Source organism: Henckelia pumila, chromosome 3 (assembly GCF_033568475.1).
Source record: "Henckelia pumila isolate YLH828 chromosome 3, ASM3356847v2, whole genome shotgun sequence".
Classification (NCBI taxonomy): domain Eukaryota; kingdom Viridiplantae; phylum Streptophyta; class Magnoliopsida; order Lamiales; family Gesneriaceae; genus Henckelia; species Henckelia pumila.
The window spans coordinates 20842164-20862746 of record NC_133122.1 but is presented as its reverse complement, the minus strand read 5'-3'; the positions used below and the strand labels follow the sequence as shown (position 1 = coordinate 20862746).

Genomic DNA, 20583 nt, shown 5'->3' with positions numbered 1-20583 from the left:
AATATAAAAAAATTATAAATTTTCTGTCCTATATGATCAAATCATTGTTGAAGAAAATTTTATGAGAAAAGTTCTTATTTTGTACGTGTTTAATTCATTTAAAAAATATTCAGATATTTTTAATATACTTATACTATACATTGATAAAACATAAGAAATGTTACTACTAAATCTAAAACTACGACTATATAAAATTATATATAATTGGGAGTTTGGGACCTAAGAAGTAAACTTCTTAACTATTGATCAACAACGAAAGTCCGATAAAATTCAAACCCTCCATTTAATCCTCATCAATTATTTAGAGCAATTAATAACGTAGTTCCTTTTTTTTCTTTTTTTTTTTTGACGGTTTAATATAACCCAACATAGTTCTTGAGACAACACTATCTATGATCTATCCCCCACCTCCCTGACACACCTCACTGAAATCCTAATTCTTCATCTTAATTTCATCTCCTCTATGACTTCCACGAAGCTTCTTCTCCTTCTCCTGGTTTTCTTCACCGTCACACGCGCCGCCGATCTTCCAGGACAGTGGGAACTCCTGGTGGCTGACGCCGGCATCTCCTCCATGCACACCGCCGTCACCCGTTTCAACACCGTCGTCCTCCTCGACCGTACCCACATTGGCCCATCACGGGCACCCCTGCCCCAAAACCTCTGCCGGGTCATCCCGGGTAACCCGACCCGAAAAGACTGCACCGCACACTCTGTTCTCTTGGATTTGAACACCCTCACGCTCCGACCTCTGACGATTCTCACCGACACGTGGTGCTCCTCCGGCCAGTTTTTACCAGACGGGACCCTCCTCCACACAGGCGGTGACTTGGACGGATTCAAGAAAATCAGGAAGTTCGTTCCCTGTGAATCGGGGGCACTCTGTGATTGGGAAGAAATGCAGGATGCTGAACTTTACCAGGGGAGGTGGTACGCCACCAATCAGATTTTACCCGATGGTTCTGTAATCATCGTCGGTGGAAGAACTGCGAACAGCGTGGAGTATTTCCCACCTAGAAAACAAATCGGTGCCGTGAAATTTCCGTTCTTGGGTGAGGTGGAGGATAATCAAATGGATAATCTTTATCCCTACGTTCATTTACTCCCCACCGGAGAACTTTTCGTTTTCGCGAACAATAAAGCTGTGTTGTTTGATTACACGACACACAGGGTGACGAGAAATTATCCAGTACTAGAGGGTGGTCCGAGAAATTATCCCTCGGCGGGATCTTCGGTGATGCTTGCGTTGGCTGGAGATTATTCCTCTGCCACGGTTGTTGTATGCGGCGGAGCAGAGTACGGTGCATACCTGCAGAGGTTAACGGATAGTCCGGCGCTGGGTAGTTGCGGGCGGATCGAGGCAACCGGGTCCGACCCGGAATGGGAAACGGAGAACATGCCGTTTGGGAGAATCATGGGGGATATGGTGACTTTGCCGACTGGTGAAGTCATGATCATTAATGGAGCTCAAGCTGGGACCCAAGGTTTTGAGCTAGCTTCTGAACCGTGTTTGCATCCTCTTCTGTACAGACCGGATCAGCCGACCGGGCTTCGGTTCATGACTTTGAACCCGGCTTCTGTCCCGAGGATGTATCACTCGACGGCGAACTTGTTGCCGGACGGGAGGATTCTACTCGCCGGAAGTAATCCGCATCGTTTCTACAAGTTTGGTACGGAGTTCCCGTTCCCGACGGAGCTGAGGATTGAAGCGTTCTCGCCGGAGTATTTGTCTCCGGATAAGGAGAATATCCGGCCGGTTTTGGTCGAGGTACCGGAGAGGATTGAGTACGGGGAGGTTTTTGAGGTGGTGGCGGCGGTGGAGCTGCCGGTGGTGGGGATGATGGAGATTAATTTCGCCAGTGCACCGTTTGCGACCCACTCATTCTCCCAAGGGCAGAGATTGGTGAAGCTGTCGGTGGAAACTCCGGCGGTTGAAGGCGGTGGTATGTACAGGATAAAGTGTGTAGCTCCGCCGAACGGGAGGGTGGCGCCGCCGGGGTATTATATGGCGTTTGCTGTCTATCTCGGTGTACCTAGCGTGGCAAAGTGGGTGCAATTGCTCTCTTAGTTTTACAATTGTTCTTGTTAGAGTTAAATTAAGTGTTAATAATTAGTTTTTAAACTCTAAAGTCTAATATATGTTTGATTGAAATGAAATGAGATCAAAAATTATTTGGATGATGCTACGTGTACTCGAAAGATTATACGTTCAGTTACATATTGCATTTAAAATTACATAAATATCTTTAATGTATTTTGAAAAGATTTTTTTCAAATAAAGTGGAGGGATAATTTTGTAATTTTATGTGTAGTGTGTAACCCAATGTGTAAATCAATGTGTATATGTAGTATTTCCCAAATTATAAACATATTTTACCTCCAAAATTCAATTAGTTTAGCTAATTCAATTCCTCGATAAAATTGTTTTTTTCATACACTATCATCATATATTGTGTTTGATTAGTTTGACGTTTGATTCGATTAACAAAAGTAGAAAAATGAAAAAAGAAAAGGTAAGAAACGAAAAAGGGTATTTCCTAAAAGAAGGAAAAAAAATTGAGGTCGCTTGAGACTTAAGAATTTACTCCTTTTCCAAATCTTCAACAAAAAGGACGTTAACTTTTATTGAATGGCGTGTGCCAACCCAATACATTTGAATATTACTTAATTTTTCAATTTTGAGTTCAAACTCAATTTTTATCCCAACTAAAAACTTGGGTTGACACTCGAAAAAGAACTCTTTCTTTCTAGTTCCGTTCAATTTATGGTTCAAATTGTGGAGACACATGCCTTCGATAGCACACGTACATATAAAATTTTGAATATTAAAATATTACAAACTTGCAAACAACTCGTAACAATATAACATAAATATTAAGTCCTAAGTTCAATCATAAAAAGTTTCATATGTATTTGAACTCTTCTAAAGTGCTATATATGATTTTAAATATGAATTATAAAAATATTCAAGAAATTTGCAAGTCGCAACAAGTCGATTCATTGTTAAAAAAAACAGACGACTTATGTATAAGGTTATATATATAATCTCTAGCAAGGTAAATGTCCTATGTGATTCAACAATTTTAGTCCATAACATTGCAAATCCGATAATTTATGGGGGAGAAAAAAGAATATAGGGGCTGCGACGCTTTCGTAAAATTTAATGTTAAAGAGGATATGTATACAATACATCTTTGTCATATCATCATACTATAATTATTGCACATGCAAGCGAATGGTGAGGGACATATAGGAAGTGCATTATGGACCCCAATAATTCGATTTTCAATTATATTGTTGGCCCTTTACCGTTGGATCGCCGGAGTAAATATTCGGTTTTCTTTTTTTAAATATATATGCATATGAATAATATATTTTTATTTGTAAAAAACGTGATTACGTTTTGATTTTTTAAAAAATAAAGAATTTTGAATTCGTTATGTAGTTAACATGTGTTATATTATTGATGAAGCTGGCTGATAAAAAAAATGAACAAAATTATAGCTCTACGTATATATGTAATATATATGTTTAATAGTAATCATATGTACTTAGGCACCGTTCTGTTCACCAAATTACTAATATATGTATAATATATCTTATCTCATCTCACGTTCTTCTCATCATATTATTTATCCATATATTAACTATTTATTTTATATCAATCAAGTCATTAATTATTTATAATACATCAATCAAATCATTGAATTTAAATTACTATATTATCCTTTATAAATAATATAATTTTTATTTTATTTATTGTTAAATTTTTTTTTTTTTACATTTTTATATAAAATTTAATCAATCAAAACAAATAAACTATAATCTATCAATCAAATCTAATATTATTTAACTATCATTTCTTATTTATTTTTTATTACATTATATTACTTATCTATCTATTACTTATAACATCACTCAAACCAAACGATGCCTTAATTTATTCTTGAACCATCAAAAATATTGATTTTCTCTGATCTCGATGACGAAAAGTCGAAAATCAAGTTGTGTGCTCTAACATAGTATTTTGTAGAGCTTTTAGGAATCATTTCTCAGCTCAAAATTTTATTAAAAAAAAAGCTGATAAGTATTTTTAGAAGCTCTCCAAACACCGCCTAAATTGGGCTCATTTGGTGCTTATGGGTACGGCATGCAAGGCATCTTACAATGTATTGTTATCAAAACTAGAAGCCCAAAACACTACCAAGTCCAAAAACTTTTGTAACCGTTCAGTGGGTTTAGAGGACAACTTTTTAACAAAAATTTGAAGCTAAATTCTGAAATAATTTATATTTCCCGCGTGAAAAGCTTATAAATAATTTGCTGAGACCTTAGTCCAATGCCTCAGACCAACTAATTTCGGATTCGATTTATGTTGATCAAGGATATTTTTTTTTAATTTATTTAAATAAATTTAAAAAAAATTTATACACGAAATAAGCAAATGTCGAATCCTGTCGTTACTGCGAGCTACTTTATATCTTTGTAATTTGGATAAAAATTGTAATTGTACTCTAAAAAAATTTATAAATAATTTCCGTAACTAAAAAGATATGCTTATAACTTTTTCTTCGTAGAGGTTGCGAATACTCCATTATTTCGTTCACTGTAAAAAAAAACAAAAACAAACAAAGAAACAAATTTGTGTCACTGCCACCAGTGATAATTGTTTTTTCCTTGGGATGTTTTTATAGATTTAAGCTCAACAAAAACAAATTTTAATCCTTTCCCAGTAAAATGATACGAAATTTTCCTTAATACGAGTAGATTACTTTTGGCTATAATAAATTTTATAAAAATTACATTTGATCGATGATCACATGATTAAAAAAATGGTCCTCCACGAGATGCCAAAATGGCCCTAAATATAACATCGACTGATCGAATGCCAAGGAAAGTAACGAATCATTTAGAATATACTAACAGTCACTTATTTGCACTTCAATAGTACCGTACCTCCCCTCCAAATTCAACGATAATACAACATTATAATTTAATTCATTTTTCATACCGCCATGCTACATTTCTGGTGAGCTATACCATCCAAGAAAAGAATCGCAGCACATGTCGAAAACAAACCTGTCAAAACATATAAAAAAACATCCTCAGCAATCGATTCGAGCGTATAATACCAGTTCTGGTCACTGTAAGAAAGAAATATGGATGTTATGTTTGAATATAAATCGTCAAAATGTTAAATCAAACTTGTTCCTTCAATATAAATGTCATGTGCAACTACCATGTACCTTCTATGTAAGGGGGGGGCGACGATTCAATGATCTGATTCTTGAAAACCATGCAGAAGCTGCCCCCCAATTTGTCGATTATGTGCCGCGAATCCACCAACTACATATTCCTCACCATGAGCATCTAGGCCAAAACGTCGAGCCGCAGTTATCGGGTATGAGTCCGATAATCCCATACCATTCTGATGAAGACCGAGAGTAAGAGAAACACCGCCACTAGCACCAGCATTGCTCATGCCGACGCCCAAGTGAGGATTATGCGACAGCTTGTTGAATGGCAAATTCATTGGCCCCTCGACTCCGGTAGGAGCTTCAGTCAAGTCATTTCGAGTGCGTTTCAATGAGAAATCCCCACTTCTTTGCATGGGGGAGGAGGTGTTCTCACACTCGATCGAACAACTTGTTGGCAAATGATCATTGCGTTGTGAACCCTTTTCGCCCTGACGAGTTTCCAGCATGTGTATCTCCTCCACCATCGGCTTCCAAAGCCTTACTCTTGCATTGATAAACCAGTTCGAGACCTGCGACACAGCATACTTAGCATTCGCATCACAAGGACACCTCAGACATCATGGAAAGAGAAAATATGCTAGTTTTTTCACACACAAGAAGGGATCGACTTGGCAATTTGTTTCTTAATTCACACTGAAAATTTCATATAGATTATCACATATATAGGTAAAGATAAATAGTTATGTTTCCAGTATATTTGTTTAAGTTCGAGTTTCAGCCCCATTCTTACCTTCTAGCTTTATCAACACTTTCATACACATCATTGCTCAAGACAAATTGCTGGGAAGTGTTAGAGCTAGGCAGCTAGCTACAGTATATATCAATAAAAAAGTATTGCAAGGGAAAATTACAAGTACAAGTACCTGATTCCTCGAGAGACCGGTCTGTTTTGCCAACATTAATTTGTCCGTGTCAGTTGGATAACTACAGAAGTAAAAAAAATCAATCGATACATAAGAGAAGCACCATATGCATAAGAAACATATGGCATGCATGAAAACATGATAATTCCATAAAATCCACGTAGTTGTGTGATTTTTTAAGCACGAGCGTATCTTACGGGTGCAGAAAGTGCTCGAACAACCATGCCCTAAGGACAGTGACAGCTCGCTCAGGAAGCCCACGTTGCGGACGCCAAACTGGCTGATCCACAAATCCGGAACTGTGAAATGGCGGCCTTTGGCCATAAGTCCCTCTTCCCAAATTCTCAAATCTTTGAGTTTCCTCCCTATCATAATTCATTCTGCCGTGTGATTTATTAGCAAAATGCAACTGATCCATTATGGCATTCTTCAAACTTTTGAAATGTTTGGCCATAGCCTTTATAGCCAAACTTGCAAACGGAGCAGCACTGCTTAAGCCGGCAACAGATTCAAATGACGCGAAAACCGCCTGCATTTGCTGGTAATATTGCTTGTACCTTTTATAAACCTAATTAATTTACCAGAAAATTGATTAATACACCATGTTCTATGAGGAAATCTATTAGTACTTTAGGATAAAAGAACTTTATAATCTTAAGTAATGTAGTAAGTACTTTAAATATGGTAAACAGACAGAATCATATTCTCCACTTCTAAAAATTTAAAAGATATGGCACAATAACACCAAAGCTAAGTATTATTATTGTGTCTTAATTCTTCAGCTGATACTTCATACGTTTTATGAATGATTTAAAGAATCAAATTGGCTTAAATGCTTTAAATTAAATTCTTCGATCAAAAACTTTACGCAAGATGCAAGCCAATGTTGGTAACAATATCAACAATAAGAACTCATCTTAAATCGACTTATTCCCATTTTCAAATATTTATATAGATTCAGCTATAATTATATTATATCATATCATATAAATAAATATATTCACAAAAACTTTAATTTTGCCCCTACACAAAATCCTGCTCAGCCAATGCTTGTTGGGCGTTCAGAACTTCGCTGTCCTAATCTTTGTGCACATTATTATATATATTCCCACATTCATAATTTTCCCAAACTACATTATTTGTCTACACATTTCCTATCATGTAGGAATCTATACTGCATATATTTCAGTATAATAAAGCACTAAAGAATAATTTCTGCAACAAATAATCAAAGCTAAATGCTTATTCCAGCCACTAATTCATACTTGCACACAATGGTGTTTAGGCCCTCGAAAAAGCCTATCTAAACTAAGTTATATTTAGACACAGTGTCTAGGATAACCTGAAAAAACCAGAAGTTCTGACAGAAGATAGACATATTAAAACTAAAATTTCAGATGAAAATAATGTGAAAAATGATTAAATCAGAAGATTAAGCTTTAAAACCCAAAAAAAAAAAGAGAGAAACTTGCATACAAATATACGAAGAATACAGTCAAGATACATACCTCATCGAGCATAGAAAGTAATCTTGATTTCTTCCTAGTTTGTTCACTACCATCACTGCAATTGAGTGAAGAATCATCATCAACTCCATTCCCACTCAAGCTTTCCAATGGAGGTTCCAACAAAGATGAATCAACCGCGATTTTATCGGCGAAAATCCCTCTACCCACATCACAAAGCTCCTCCAGCAACTGATGCGCAGGCTTCAAGAATCTGGATCCTTTCAAGACGGAAGCATAACCAGTGAAGGGCCCTAAAGGCACCGAACTTCTGGACAGCTGCGTGGAAGAAGAACCGCCATTTCCAGCAACGAAATAACCTCCTCCACTCACCTTGCTGTTACCAAACATTGTAGAGTCATATCTCTGCAGATTCAGCTCCAGTGGGAGATTATTATTATTATGGTTGGAAGATAACGACAAAGACAAGCTTTGACCACTTGCTGCTGCGCAGTTACTATTGGGCTCACGGGCATACACCACCACTTCATTTCCATGAAAAGACTGATCAAGAACCGGCCTATAATTGATGTGTGAGGAGTAGACAAAAGGGCCACCATTGATTTCTTGAATAGTGCTAGGGTTTAACTGCACAGACATCTGCGGATCCGAGAGCATGTGGCCGTTCGTGGAAGGTGAAGAAGACGAAGCAGCCCCCCCACTGATCATACTACTCATCCCACCCCCAACATAACCCATCAAATTCATGCCCTCTTGTTTGGTCTGGAGATCGAAGCCTTGACGGTGGTGCAAGCTTATCAAATCCGGCGAGATGAGAGATGGATCGTAGAGAGGGACGACCAGAGGCGCGCACGTTAAGAGATGGCTACTACTATCTACGCACCCTTGTGGGTTCACTCTCAGCTTATCTCTTCTGCTTTGCTGTGGGACATGATAAGGCTCAAATCCTTCAGCCATGAGTGGGTAGTGGTAGTACTCTTAAGTACTGTTGCTAGATAGGAATCTTTCTGTGATAATAATATGTGAGAGTGTTGAAAAAGGAAAACCCACCAAAAAAAAAAAAAAAGAAAAGAAAAGAGATTATTGTAATTGTAAGGAAAAAAGATGGGAGCTTAAAGAGATGAAAAAGGGGGAGCAACAGTGAAAGATATGGATAGAAGCAAAGTCTGTGCGTGTTTCTGTGTGTGTTTCTTTATAAGCTTTATTTTATTTATATATATATATATATAATAAATATTTTTTTTTCTGTGGGAGAGAGTAATCCGTAATCTCCCTCTCCCTCTCCCTCTCCCTCTCACTTGATCTATTTTTTTTCGTTTGCTTAGCAGACAAAATCCACACAGTTCCGACGTTGAATAGTGAAACTACTGTATCTTTGTATCTGTTTCTTTCTGTATCTGAGACTCTGTGTCTTTGTGTGCGAGTGTGGGAGAGAGAGTGTGTGTATGTATATATGTCTGCCTATCAACTCACTCCTGAATGCAAATTCATTCACTATTCAAATTAAATTTTATTTTTTTTATTTTTTTTGTTAACTTGTCTAATTTTATTTTAATTCATTAACTTTTTAAAGTTTAGTTTTGATACATTAAATTTTAATTTTTTATTATTTTGGTTCAATTTTTGATTTGACAGATTGACATGTCTATATGTTTCGATGTCACATCATCATTTTTCAATGTCACGTCATCATTTTCGATGTCACGTAATTAATTAGATCAAAATAAAAAAAATGAACAAATTAATGAAACAAAAACACTATATCGAATTAAGTTATTTTCATTAAAAATAATAATATTTTTAATTAATTCTTAAAATTGATGGTGGTATAATAAAAATGCACATGTATAAGTTCTATTTAGTGATTAAAATTCATGTTTAAATTGCTATGGCGTGCTTAATTTTAATAAAGGTACTTGGGAAAATATTTGTTAACCTGTGGGAATAAGCTTTCTATAAATGATTATACACGTGTACAGTATTTTGTTTTTCCTTCTTATATCAAATCATTCAACAATTTGAAAATTGAAATTTATAGATTAGGTATGGGGTACTTAATATATATTTATTTCGTATGTACTGATGTTTGGTACTTAATAATATTGTTTCTTGTTGGACCAGGTTAGAATGTCGATATTTTTAAGCTTATGATATTGAAAACTATAGTGCATAATTTTATTTCAATATGGAACTTCTAATTTTGAGACAAAAATCTGGTTCTCCGATCATGACATTCATTTCCAGTTATAGCAATATTTAATACTACATTTAATTTTTTAAAACATTTTTCGTACGCGAAGACCCAACAAATTTTATTTCACTTTTTTTACCATTTTCAATTTAATGTCATCAATTTTGGTAAAAAAATATATTAATGTCATCAATTATTAATTCAATATAGTAAAATAATTATTACTGCAAGTGATATATATCAAAGAAACAAAAAACTTATCGTCCATTTCTATTGATGGTTGGTTCGGAATATTTTTGTGAATAATAAGTGGCATTGAATAATAATACATGTTGCATGTTGGCACTTTACTTCGTGTATGTATATTAAAATTTTTAAGTGAAAAAATGATAGACTATAATAAAGTTAAAAAATTTTTAAAAATTTTTTTTTATAATATTTTGTGTTATGATTGATATTATTATTTAAAAATATAAATAATATATGACGAATTATTTTTTAAAACATGTTAGTTATATATTAGATATAAATGTCATATAGCAGGATTTTATAATATTTTTATTATTAAAACTTTAAATTTAATATTTTTTTAAAAAATACATTATTATTTGAAATTTGTACTCCATTAATTAAAAAATTATTTTAATAATTATTTGATTTTTTTTAAAATAACATAATGTATTTATTAAATAATTTATAACTATAATTGATGTTTTGAATATATTTATCAATCATACGTACAAGTTATTATCATTAAAAAAAATACAAATTTTTATTTACATATTTATTTAGTTTTCAAACTATGTTAAATATATATTTTTTGTTTATTTATATAATTTTTGAGTTTTTAAAATTAAAAATATATGATTTATTATATTAAATTATATAAATTATTTTTCGATCCGACTATCCGATTAAAATAATTTGATCGATTGAATCGTTTTTTAGATAGATCAGTTGATATAAATGGATATAATTATTAAAATTTGTATTTTTTTAATGATAATAAAAATTATAAAGAGAGAATTTAATGACGTGCGATAACTTGTACGTATAGCTGAGTTTTGGGTTGCCTACACTTTCTCTATCCGCCAAACAAATAGTAGCTTTATAGCGTATCACTTCTTTCGAGGTTCATACTTTTCCATTGATAAATTGAAATGATTGATTGAAAGAAAAAGCTCCTTCCTACATAAATTTCTTTATTTATTATTCTAATCTTATAGCACGTTAATATATTAAATTAATTAACTATTTTTCTCAAACAATTTATTGATCACTTGCTCATGTACCTATTTGTTTGTGTCCTAAACTTCATTCGAAAATCCGAATTTTGTTCAAAATTTTCTAAAAAATAATTATTTTATTTCATGATCTTTGAATTGAGTTTGAAGATTGTATGCTACAATAATTGGGTTTCGTTGCATATGGCATAATGCGATAAATGAATTAATGATTACCAATTATATCAATTCACAACTGCTAATTTTTAATTTACGTTTAAAAAAATGTGTGTTACAAACCATATTTATTAGTAAGATAAATCAGATTGGACAAGTTCTATGTGATCAACTCGTTTCAAAAAATGTTGATAAGGATAATGAAACTTCTGTCATTAATATGTATAACTCTTTATTATATGATCATATCAATACATGCAAAAACATGTTAATAAAGCTGATATAATGGCAATCTGATTTTGATAATGAATCTTATTATTATAATAATTTCCGTGGGATAACTATCATGTGACATGTCTACGATGTGTTTGCTTTTTGAAATTAAGTTGCAATAAAATATAAACATAGTCCAAAACATGAACATAAGACAAGCTTCATTCCATTATTTTCTCCATTTCTTTAAATCGCTGTCATTTGACGTGACCAAGTACTGGTCATAATAAATAAGGCTGCGGAATAATTGAAAGATATAATTAAATATTTTTAATTTATATTATAATCCTAATTCGTATTAAACTTCATTTTTAATACCCTATTCGATAATAGGATAATTAATAAATGATGATACGATGGAAGATAGATTTTTAGTCTAATTATGTCCACGTGTTGTGTCAGTAGTCTACTTTGCTGACACTAAATCTTAGTTACCTTTTTTAGTCGCTGATTTTATTGAGTGTTATTTTATATTTACACCAATTCTTGATTTATTAGCAATTATTAGTGTGTGAATACTATGAATCAAAGCTTGCCTCAACAACTATTTTACATGAAAAGGCGTGATTTAACGTGTGATTTGATGTTAAATGTTTCCAAAACAAATTAGAAATATATGGTCACATATTAATTAGATTCAAAAATATGTTATGAAATTATATTTCTACGACTTATTAAATAAAAAATACTACAAATAATGATTATATATTAATGTGAGTTTCGTGCTGTGTAGATATATAGATATATTACACCATCTATTTCAAATTTTCGTGATATAAAAACCATAGTGACATGGCGTGGCCAAATCTCAATCGTGAGATTCGGAATTCATATATAAATACGCAACTTGGGATTCACTATTGACATCATACATTATATAGGATTTAGTTTTCGTGTCATAAAACTTTGTTTGAACTCATCGACTTCATATGTTTTTAATATTGAAAGTTATGATATTTTTTTGTCCAAAAGCTTTTTTATCTTCGTCTGAATTTGAATGTGTTGATGGTGTTTATCTACATTAGTTTTCTGTTCTTGCAACGAATGACTTTACATTTTCTTGTGAACGAATGTTTATAAAAAAAAGTATAAACATTCATTCACAAGAAAATGTAAAGTCATTCGTTGCAAGAACAAAAAACCAATGTAGATAAACACCATCAACTCAAAAAAAAAGCTGAAATTGTGACATATATTTATTAGTAGTTTAAATCGAGTTGAGATTAGATTATAACGCAGTTGTTCAAATTGTAATTATCAACTGAATCAAATTAAGTATATAATTATAATTTTTAAGGATGAAATATTAACAACTTTTTTTTGGGCTAATAAGATAATGTTAATTATTGAAAATAGTACAAATATAACTGTTTCAGCTACCAAGGGAATTAAATTGAAAATCAATCAACTTAAATTAGGTATTTTCACTATAATTTTAGAATTTATAAGTTTAAAAGTATATCATGTCACAAAAATTAAAACTAAGATCATATATAAACAATGTTTGGGAGTGAATCCCAAATGAGGCTTATATATGTTTGGGGAGTAGAAATTTTGGTCATGTACACGCCATTTTTCTCAATCGTACAGTAAGAATATTAATTGGCGGTCAGTGAATAATTATTACTACTGGCGAGTCTAAAAGCAAGACCAGAGGGGTGGGGTAGTCTCTGAGGGATTCAAAGAGTCTCAGTCCACACTGGTCAGCAGTATCTTTTGCTTCTCCCTTTCCATAAATCCCCCCGAATTTTTAGCGTCGTTCGATGCACCCAAGGCTTCCACTTTTCTTTTCTTCATTCTTATTTATTGCATACTTATTTCTTCACACATTATTATTTACTATACGTAAATAAATACAACTACAATTCGTAACAAGGACAAGGTTTCATATTGTTTTGGGACTATATACTGTTTGAGAAATAGATATGGTTAACTACTAAGAGCGTGTACAAGAGCCGATAAAATGGAGCGATCAAGCCCAACTTGACCGGCCCACTTTATCACTCATCCCTTCGGACGAAGATAGCGCTTGCGGAAGTTTTCACATGCGGTAAAATTGGTGGGCCTCTCCGCGCGGTAAAGCTCATTAATTTAATAATAATAAAAAAAAAATTTTAAATCAAGGGCCAGATTTTTCTGGCCATTGAAAATTAAATGGCAAAAAAATCTGGCACTTTTATTTAAAAATAAAAAGAAAAATTGAATTTAAAAAAAAAAGAAGGGTTGGGATGATCTTCAACGGCCAGATCAATTTTAGCCTGATTTTTTTAAAAAAATTATTAATAATTCAAAAAAAAATTAAAAAAATTCATACTTTTTTAAAAAATATTATGAAAAAAGTACAAACGGCCATAATTTTCAAAATTCATGAAATTTTCTATAAATATACTCATTTTCATTTCATTTTACACACACTCAACACTTTGTATATACATATTCACACACTCAATCTTCAATATTTTTCATGGCATACATGAGTTCTTCATCTTCGGGCGATGAAATTATGTCACATGATCCGATGATGGGTGACTTTATCTCCCCACCACGTTTAATAACTCAGAAACTAATAATGAACGTCTGTACGCTTTATTCGGGGGAGTCAAGTCGCGTCCGTGGCTACAGAAGGAAATCAAAAAATCGAGAACGTGTTGCCGAGGCTGAAAGATTATTTAAAGATTATTTCGCCGAAAGTCCCGTCTACAGCGAGCATGATTTTCGAAGGCGATTTTCATATGAAAAGACCTTTGTTTTTTAGAATTGTGGAAGCTCTACACACCAATGTGCCTTACTTTGTCCAACGGAGGGACGCAACCGATAAAATCGGATTGTCATCACAACAAAAGGTTACGGCTGCTGTCCGGATGCTTGCATATGATGTTGCAGGCGATGCTGTTGATGAATATTTGAGGATAGGTGCATCGACTACGCTGGAGTGTTTGAAAATATTTTGCATGGGGATGGATGTATGATATATTTTCTGAACAATATTTGAGGCAACCAACATCTGAGGACGTTGCTCGACTAATTGCTGAAAATGCTAGAAGAGGATTTATCGGGATGCTTGGAAGCATTAATTGCATGCATTGGGGTTGGAAAAATTATCCGACAGCTTGGGCAGGGCAATATCAAAGTGAACATAAAAAAGAACCTTCGATCATACTACAAGCAGTTGCATCAAAAGATTTATGAATTTGGCATGCATATTTCGGCGTACCAGGATGCAACAACGACATCAACGTACTGGAGAGGTCCAACTTGTTCTTAAATCTTGCAAAGGGAGAAGCCCCTCCAGTGCAATTTGAGGTGAACGGGAATGAATACAACATGAGATACTATCTCGTCGACGATATTTATTCATCTTGGGCTGCATTTGGCAAAACTATCCCTCGACCCCTCTCGCAAAAACATAAGATTTTTGCACGATATCAAGAGGGGGTGAGAAAAGATATTGAGCGAGCCTTTGGTGTACTCCAAGCACGATAACATATAGTGAGAGGTTCATCTCGCTTGTGAGATCCAATTCATGATCTAGATTATATAATAAAAACATGTATCCTTCTACATAACATGATTGTGGAGGACGAAAGAGAAGATATACTCGAAGATCACGATTTTCCAGCTAGAGATGATGAACATGTGCCACCAAACGTTGTCATTTCGAGAGATCATACTGTAGAGTTCAACGCCTTTCTAGAACGACGTGTCATTATTCGAAACCGATAATTGCACCACAAGCTTCAAAAGGACCTGATCGAAGTTATTTGGAATTTACATGGGGATGCATAGTGGAACTTGTCCACTTTTATTGATGTACCTTTTTTCTTGTGTGCTTTTAGTTTGGAATATTTTGTGATTTTCAAATTGTTTTTTTTAAATATTTTTTTATTTGTCATATTTATGTGTATTTTTATTATGTAATTTTTAAATTTAATTATGTATATTTTTAATTTGTTAATTGTATTTTTATTATGTTTTAAAAATATTATTTAATAGATTTAAAAAAATATTTCAACATCACCACACCATTGTAGAAACGTACAATGAAGTTATCAACGCTGAAATCATCATGATAACTTGACCACACCAACTTTCTCACATCCTTGTACATGCTCTAAGTTATATATTTCACTAACGATGAAATTATATGTTAAACACTACAACAAATAAAGTTATTCACAGCACGTCATCAACATCACCCAATAAAAGCGCACTGTTGATGTTATTAATAACAGCACACACATTTATGTGTGCTCTTAATAATTCAATATATATAATAATTGCAGCTTGCCAATAATTGCAGGCTGCAAATAATATTTTCAGCAGCTTTCAAAAAGCATTACGCTATTAAAATATTATCAACAGCATTCCATAAGTAAGCTCTTGATATTGAGGAGTAAAATTATTAAGCGCCAAATTCCCCAAATCTTTCCGCCTACAATTTTCGGCGCCGCACCCTTTCTATCTCCCACAAATCCCCAAATCTCGTTCAACACTCTCCCTCAAATCCCAAATCTCCTTTCTATCTACCGTGCCCTCAATCTCCAAATATCATTCAACAATTTAATTACATCGGTGTGCTCTCTATATTCCTTCAATCGTTTACTCCCAAAGGTTCGTACCTATTTTTTTTTTCGAGATGAGGTTCTGTGCGTAGTCTGTTCTCCAAAATCTTATTTCATAGCAAGCATTTGATGTTTCGTACAGGTTATGCAGCGCAGCGGAATCCTTATGCTCTCAAAAATCGAAGGTTGGGTCCAGGTATATTTCTGTCCGTCGCATAAGGATAGAGAGAGTTGTCCAGGATTAAAACGTCTGTTAGGAATTTTGGATATATTTTATTACAGAATCTGTAGTCTTGTTCTTGGTTTTTTTTTGGTTTCTTTGGATGTGCTATTCTCGGTTCTGAGTTCAAAATCTCAGATGGTTATTCAACGTTTTGTTGGTCGCTGGATTGTCTTGAAGCAAATTTTGTTAAAAACATGTATGTTTACGATATCTTCCACAACCATAAAAATCACAAAGTGAAAAAAATATCAAATTTTAGCAGCCAGAAAACAAAGATTTAATCTATTGTTAAGTGTATGATTTTGAGGACTTTTTTGGTTCTAGTTTGAGGATATGTGATTGTACGTGATTATTGATTTAGTCTCAATCTTCTCCAGACTTTTGCCTTGAAATATTGACTTAAATATCATTTTTTTCCTCAAGATTATGGGAGTCAAGTTTTATAGACAATGCCACTGATTTATCATTTGATTTCTCGCCACAATAGATAAAGATAATGTTTATCTACTATTGATAATTGAATTAGATCTGGACAGTAAGCATCTAGAGTTTTTTTTTTTTTTTTTTAGTTTTGACAATAGCATAATTTTGCAAGCCTTTTGAAGACTATAAAAAATGTAGCTCAAATTTAGATCATGGAACTGGTCAAACATCCGATCATATGACATGTTTTTTTTAAAAAAAGAAAAGAAAAAGAGAACGAAAAAAATCACCGGTTCCGTTTCACTAAAATTTCTAGATGGACAAAAATCTTAGTTTCTTCCACTTTAATTTTTTGTACCTTATAAACATGCATTGCCACGAGTATTAATTAATCTGTCACTTAGAAATTAAATGTATTTTTTTAATAAGCCTGCATTAAATTAAATATAATGATGATAGACCATCCACTAGAATTTGTTTGTTTAATAATAAATAGTAATTATTGATAGTTTCATCAATATATATGGCCGAAGCGTGAGAAAGTGAAAATGAACCCAAGAGAACAAATAAAGGCAATTCACAGCCTGTTTGGGTCGATTTTTTTATTGCTTGTTTATTTATTTAAAAATTATTTGTGGTGGTACGATTCTTTAAATCTTTACAACCATTTAAAGTCATTTGTCAAATACTATATATTATTCTTTCAACCTTTTCCCGTAATAGATTATTTTTTTCCATTTATTATTATGTTTTTTGTATATTATTGGCCTTTCATATGGAGAAATCAGTGTATATATCTTGTCATGAAAACCTAATGTGAATTATTATATTTATTCTATCTATTTGCCCCTATTGATGCAATATATCAGCGTGTGTATATTTATTCATTATTGATAATTGACACTAATATCCTGATTAATATTATGATAACTTTTTTTGATAATTTATTGGATACAGGGGCTTGAGGATTCCAAGAGATTTTAGAACAGATCAGGTGAGGACCTTCTCTTCGAAACGTTTCTTGGTGATAAAGAAGTGGTATTGATAGTTCTAAGTGAATATATATATCACATATGTGAATACATGGTAGCTTTTTTTGTAAGTAAATGAATGATTTAGTCAGTCTTTAGTTTGTAATAATGTGTATTTTCCTGATTATTTTTCTGCCTTAAAAATTGAATTGAAATTCGATGCTCAATTGTATGTTCAGTATTTTTTGTATTTTTTTTTACAAATCAGTTTACATTAGGAAAAATACAGTTATTTCCCCGTCTTTACGATTATTAGTTTTTTTTTTCCATTTTTTGGTAGTATTTTTATTATTTTAATTGAAGTAGTAAGTCTGAATATGTGAATTTTTATCAAATAAAACTTTGATCAAGTTATTCATCTTCTTTAATTTGACGTTATTAATGGCACTAAATTTTCTACAAAGCCCTGGGAAAGAAGAATCAAGAACTTTCTAGGTAAGTGAATTACTCTTTCATTTAATTTTTAGATTTTATTGTTTTTGAGGATTCATTTGTGAAATTGTATTGTTTTGTGGTTGTTGATTAATTGTTCTTGCTTTCTGTGAAGTGATTTTATATTATTTAAATATTTTTTAAGTGAAAAATTATGGAGCAATTTAAATAATTAAATTGCTAAAAATTTTGTTGAAACTTTTAGAGTAATGAAACTATTTTTCTAAAAAATTGTTGCATTTTTATTTTTTTACTGTCCTACACTTTTTTCATAAGTAAAATTATGAATCGGACCACTCAATAGCCAAATTTCGTAACCATATAATATCTTGAAATCTTTCAAATATTTTTTGTAAATAACAATTTTTGGGTGTATTGATTAAAAAATTTACAACTGAGAATGTAAATTTCAATTGTTCGATTGTTTCAAAATTTTATTTGATTATTTATTATTTTTCTTGTCGTCCATATTTAGTGAGTTTGAGTCATTTACGAAATGGATAAGGAATGGATGCATCTGCCTTCAAGGCTTGTACCCGAATATGAAGAAGGAGTTCAAAAATTTATTGCACAAGCTAGACTTTATGCCAAAACACGTGAAGTAATCTTATGTCCTTGCAAGAAATGTAAAAATAAGAAGTATTTGAAATTTGATGAAGTGTATGATCATCTGATCATTAAGGGGATCGATCCTTCTTACATAACATGGGTCTTTCATGGTGAAATTTATAACCCACAACTTCAAGGTGAAGGTAGTTCAAGAGGAGTTCAGGTAGAAGAAAATAAAAATAGAGATGCATATAACTTATACAGGGACTCTTTCGTGCCAAATGAAGAGATTGGACACACAATGACTGAGGCTAGAGATAATGAGTTTGCTGATTTATTAGAAGATGCAGAAAGTCCTCTATTCCCTGGTTGTATGACTTACACAAAGTTGTCAGCAGCAGTCTCATTATACAACTACAAGTCTACTAATGGCCACACTGACCATAGTTTCAATGAGCTCCTTAAGATCTTAGGTGAGATGCTTCCAGAAAAACACACTCTTCCAGACTCTATTTACTCAATGAAAAAGCTGTTAAAACCATTTGATCTAGGATATGAGAAAATTCATGCTTGTCCAAACGATTGTTGTTTATTCAAAAATGAGTTTAAGGATTTGAACTCATGTCCAAAGTGTGGTTCTTCTAGATGAAAGGTGGACAAAGTCACTGCCAAAATTCATAAAGGAGTTCTTGAAAAGGTGCTACGATATTTTCCAGTGATACCAAGATTGAAAAGGATGTTTAAATCTGAAGAAATGGCTGAAGACCTGATTTGGCATGCTGACCACAAAAGTCCAGATCATATGATGCGACATCCAGTTGATTCAGTAGCTTGGGATACAATAAATCATAAGTGGCCAGCTTTTGCATTGGATCCTAGAAATCTCCGACTTGGTCTTGCGACAGATGGATTCAATCCTTTTGGTGACCTTAGTTCTAGATATAGTTGTTGGCCGGTTATTTTGGTAAATTACAACCTTCCTCCATTGGTGTGCATGGCGAAGGAAAATCTTATGCTGACATTATTGATTCTTTGTCCTAAGCAACCCGGAAATGATATAGATGTGTACCTAGAGCCCCTTGTGGAAGATTTGAAGAAGTTGTGGGACACGAGTGTGGAGGCATATGATGCATTTAGCAAGTCAATGTTCAACTTGAAGGCTATTTTGATGTGGACAATCAATAATTTTTTAGCTTATGGAAATGTATCAGGATGTACTACAAAAGGAAGATTTGCTTGCCCAATATGTGGTGAAGATGTATGTTCTATGTGGCTTAAGTATAGTAGAAAGTTTGCATATATGGGCCATAGGAGATATCTTGCTTATGATAATCCATTTCGTAAGAAAAAGAAGTGGTTTAATGGGAAAAAAGAGAGTAAAGGGAAACCTAGACTTTTGAATGGGTTAGAAATTCTCACGACAGTAAAAGACATTGAAAATGATTGGGGAAAAAATAAAAAAGGAGAGACTATTAATACTACACGGAAAAGGAGGAAGGAAGTAGATAGCTCCGAGAAGGTACAAAAAATAGTTAAAATGTGGAATAAAAAATCAATATTTTTCGATTTGCCATATTGGAGTGTAAGTTATTTTGCACGCTTTTCATTAGCTTTTATAATTATAATATTATTGTCCACAAATTGTTATTTATCATGAACTAAGAGGATGAAATATGTTTATGGTTACTTGTAGGGGCTGATGCTACGTCATAACTTAGATGTCATGCATGTCGAAAAGAATGTCTGCGAGAATATCATAGGAACATTGTTAAACGTGAAGAAAAAATCAAAAGATGGTATTAATGCTCGCAAAGACTTGATGGACTTACAAATTAGAAAGGAATTACATCCTCAAGAAAAAGGAAAAAATACATATCACTTGCCTGCTGCACCATACACATTGTCAAAAAAA

The 20583-nt window shown here is 33.1% G+C and overlaps 3 protein-coding genes across 3 annotated transcripts; 2 read left to right on the top strand and 1 right to left on the bottom strand.

Moving 5' to 3' along the window:
- The first annotated feature begins 407 nt into the window (after positions 1 to 407).
- LOC140892228 (aldehyde oxidase GLOX) lies at positions 408 to 2173 on the top strand. Its single transcript, XM_073301046.1, has one exon. The coding sequence runs from the start codon at positions 464 to 466 to the stop codon at positions 2066 to 2068; it is 1605 nt and encodes a 534-aa protein (XP_073157147.1). The 5' UTR covers positions 408 to 463; the 3' UTR covers positions 2069 to 2173.
- A 2602-nt stretch (positions 2174 to 4775) lies between these two features.
- Positions 4776 to 8983, bottom strand: LOC140889951 (BEL1-like homeodomain protein 9). The gene is made up of 5 exons (XM_073297698.1): positions 7630 to 8983; positions 6319 to 6689; positions 6122 to 6182; positions 5247 to 5767; positions 4776 to 5079 (listed from the first exon to the last, which is right to left on the bottom strand). Exons 1-4 carry the CDS (start codon positions 8542 to 8544, stop codon positions 5273 to 5275), a joined length of 1842 nt encoding a protein of 613 aa, XP_073153799.1. The 5' UTR covers positions 8545 to 8983; the 3' UTR covers positions 4776 to 5079; positions 5247 to 5272.
- A 5176-nt stretch (positions 8984 to 14159) lies between these two features.
- On the top strand, positions 14160 to 14934 carry LOC140888222 (uncharacterized). Its single transcript, XM_073295913.1, has 2 exons — positions 14160 to 14364; positions 14669 to 14934. Exons 1-2 carry the CDS (start codon positions 14160 to 14162, stop codon positions 14932 to 14934), a joined length of 471 nt encoding a protein of 156 aa, XP_073152014.1.
- The last annotated feature ends 5649 nt before the right edge of the window (positions 14935 to 20583 follow it).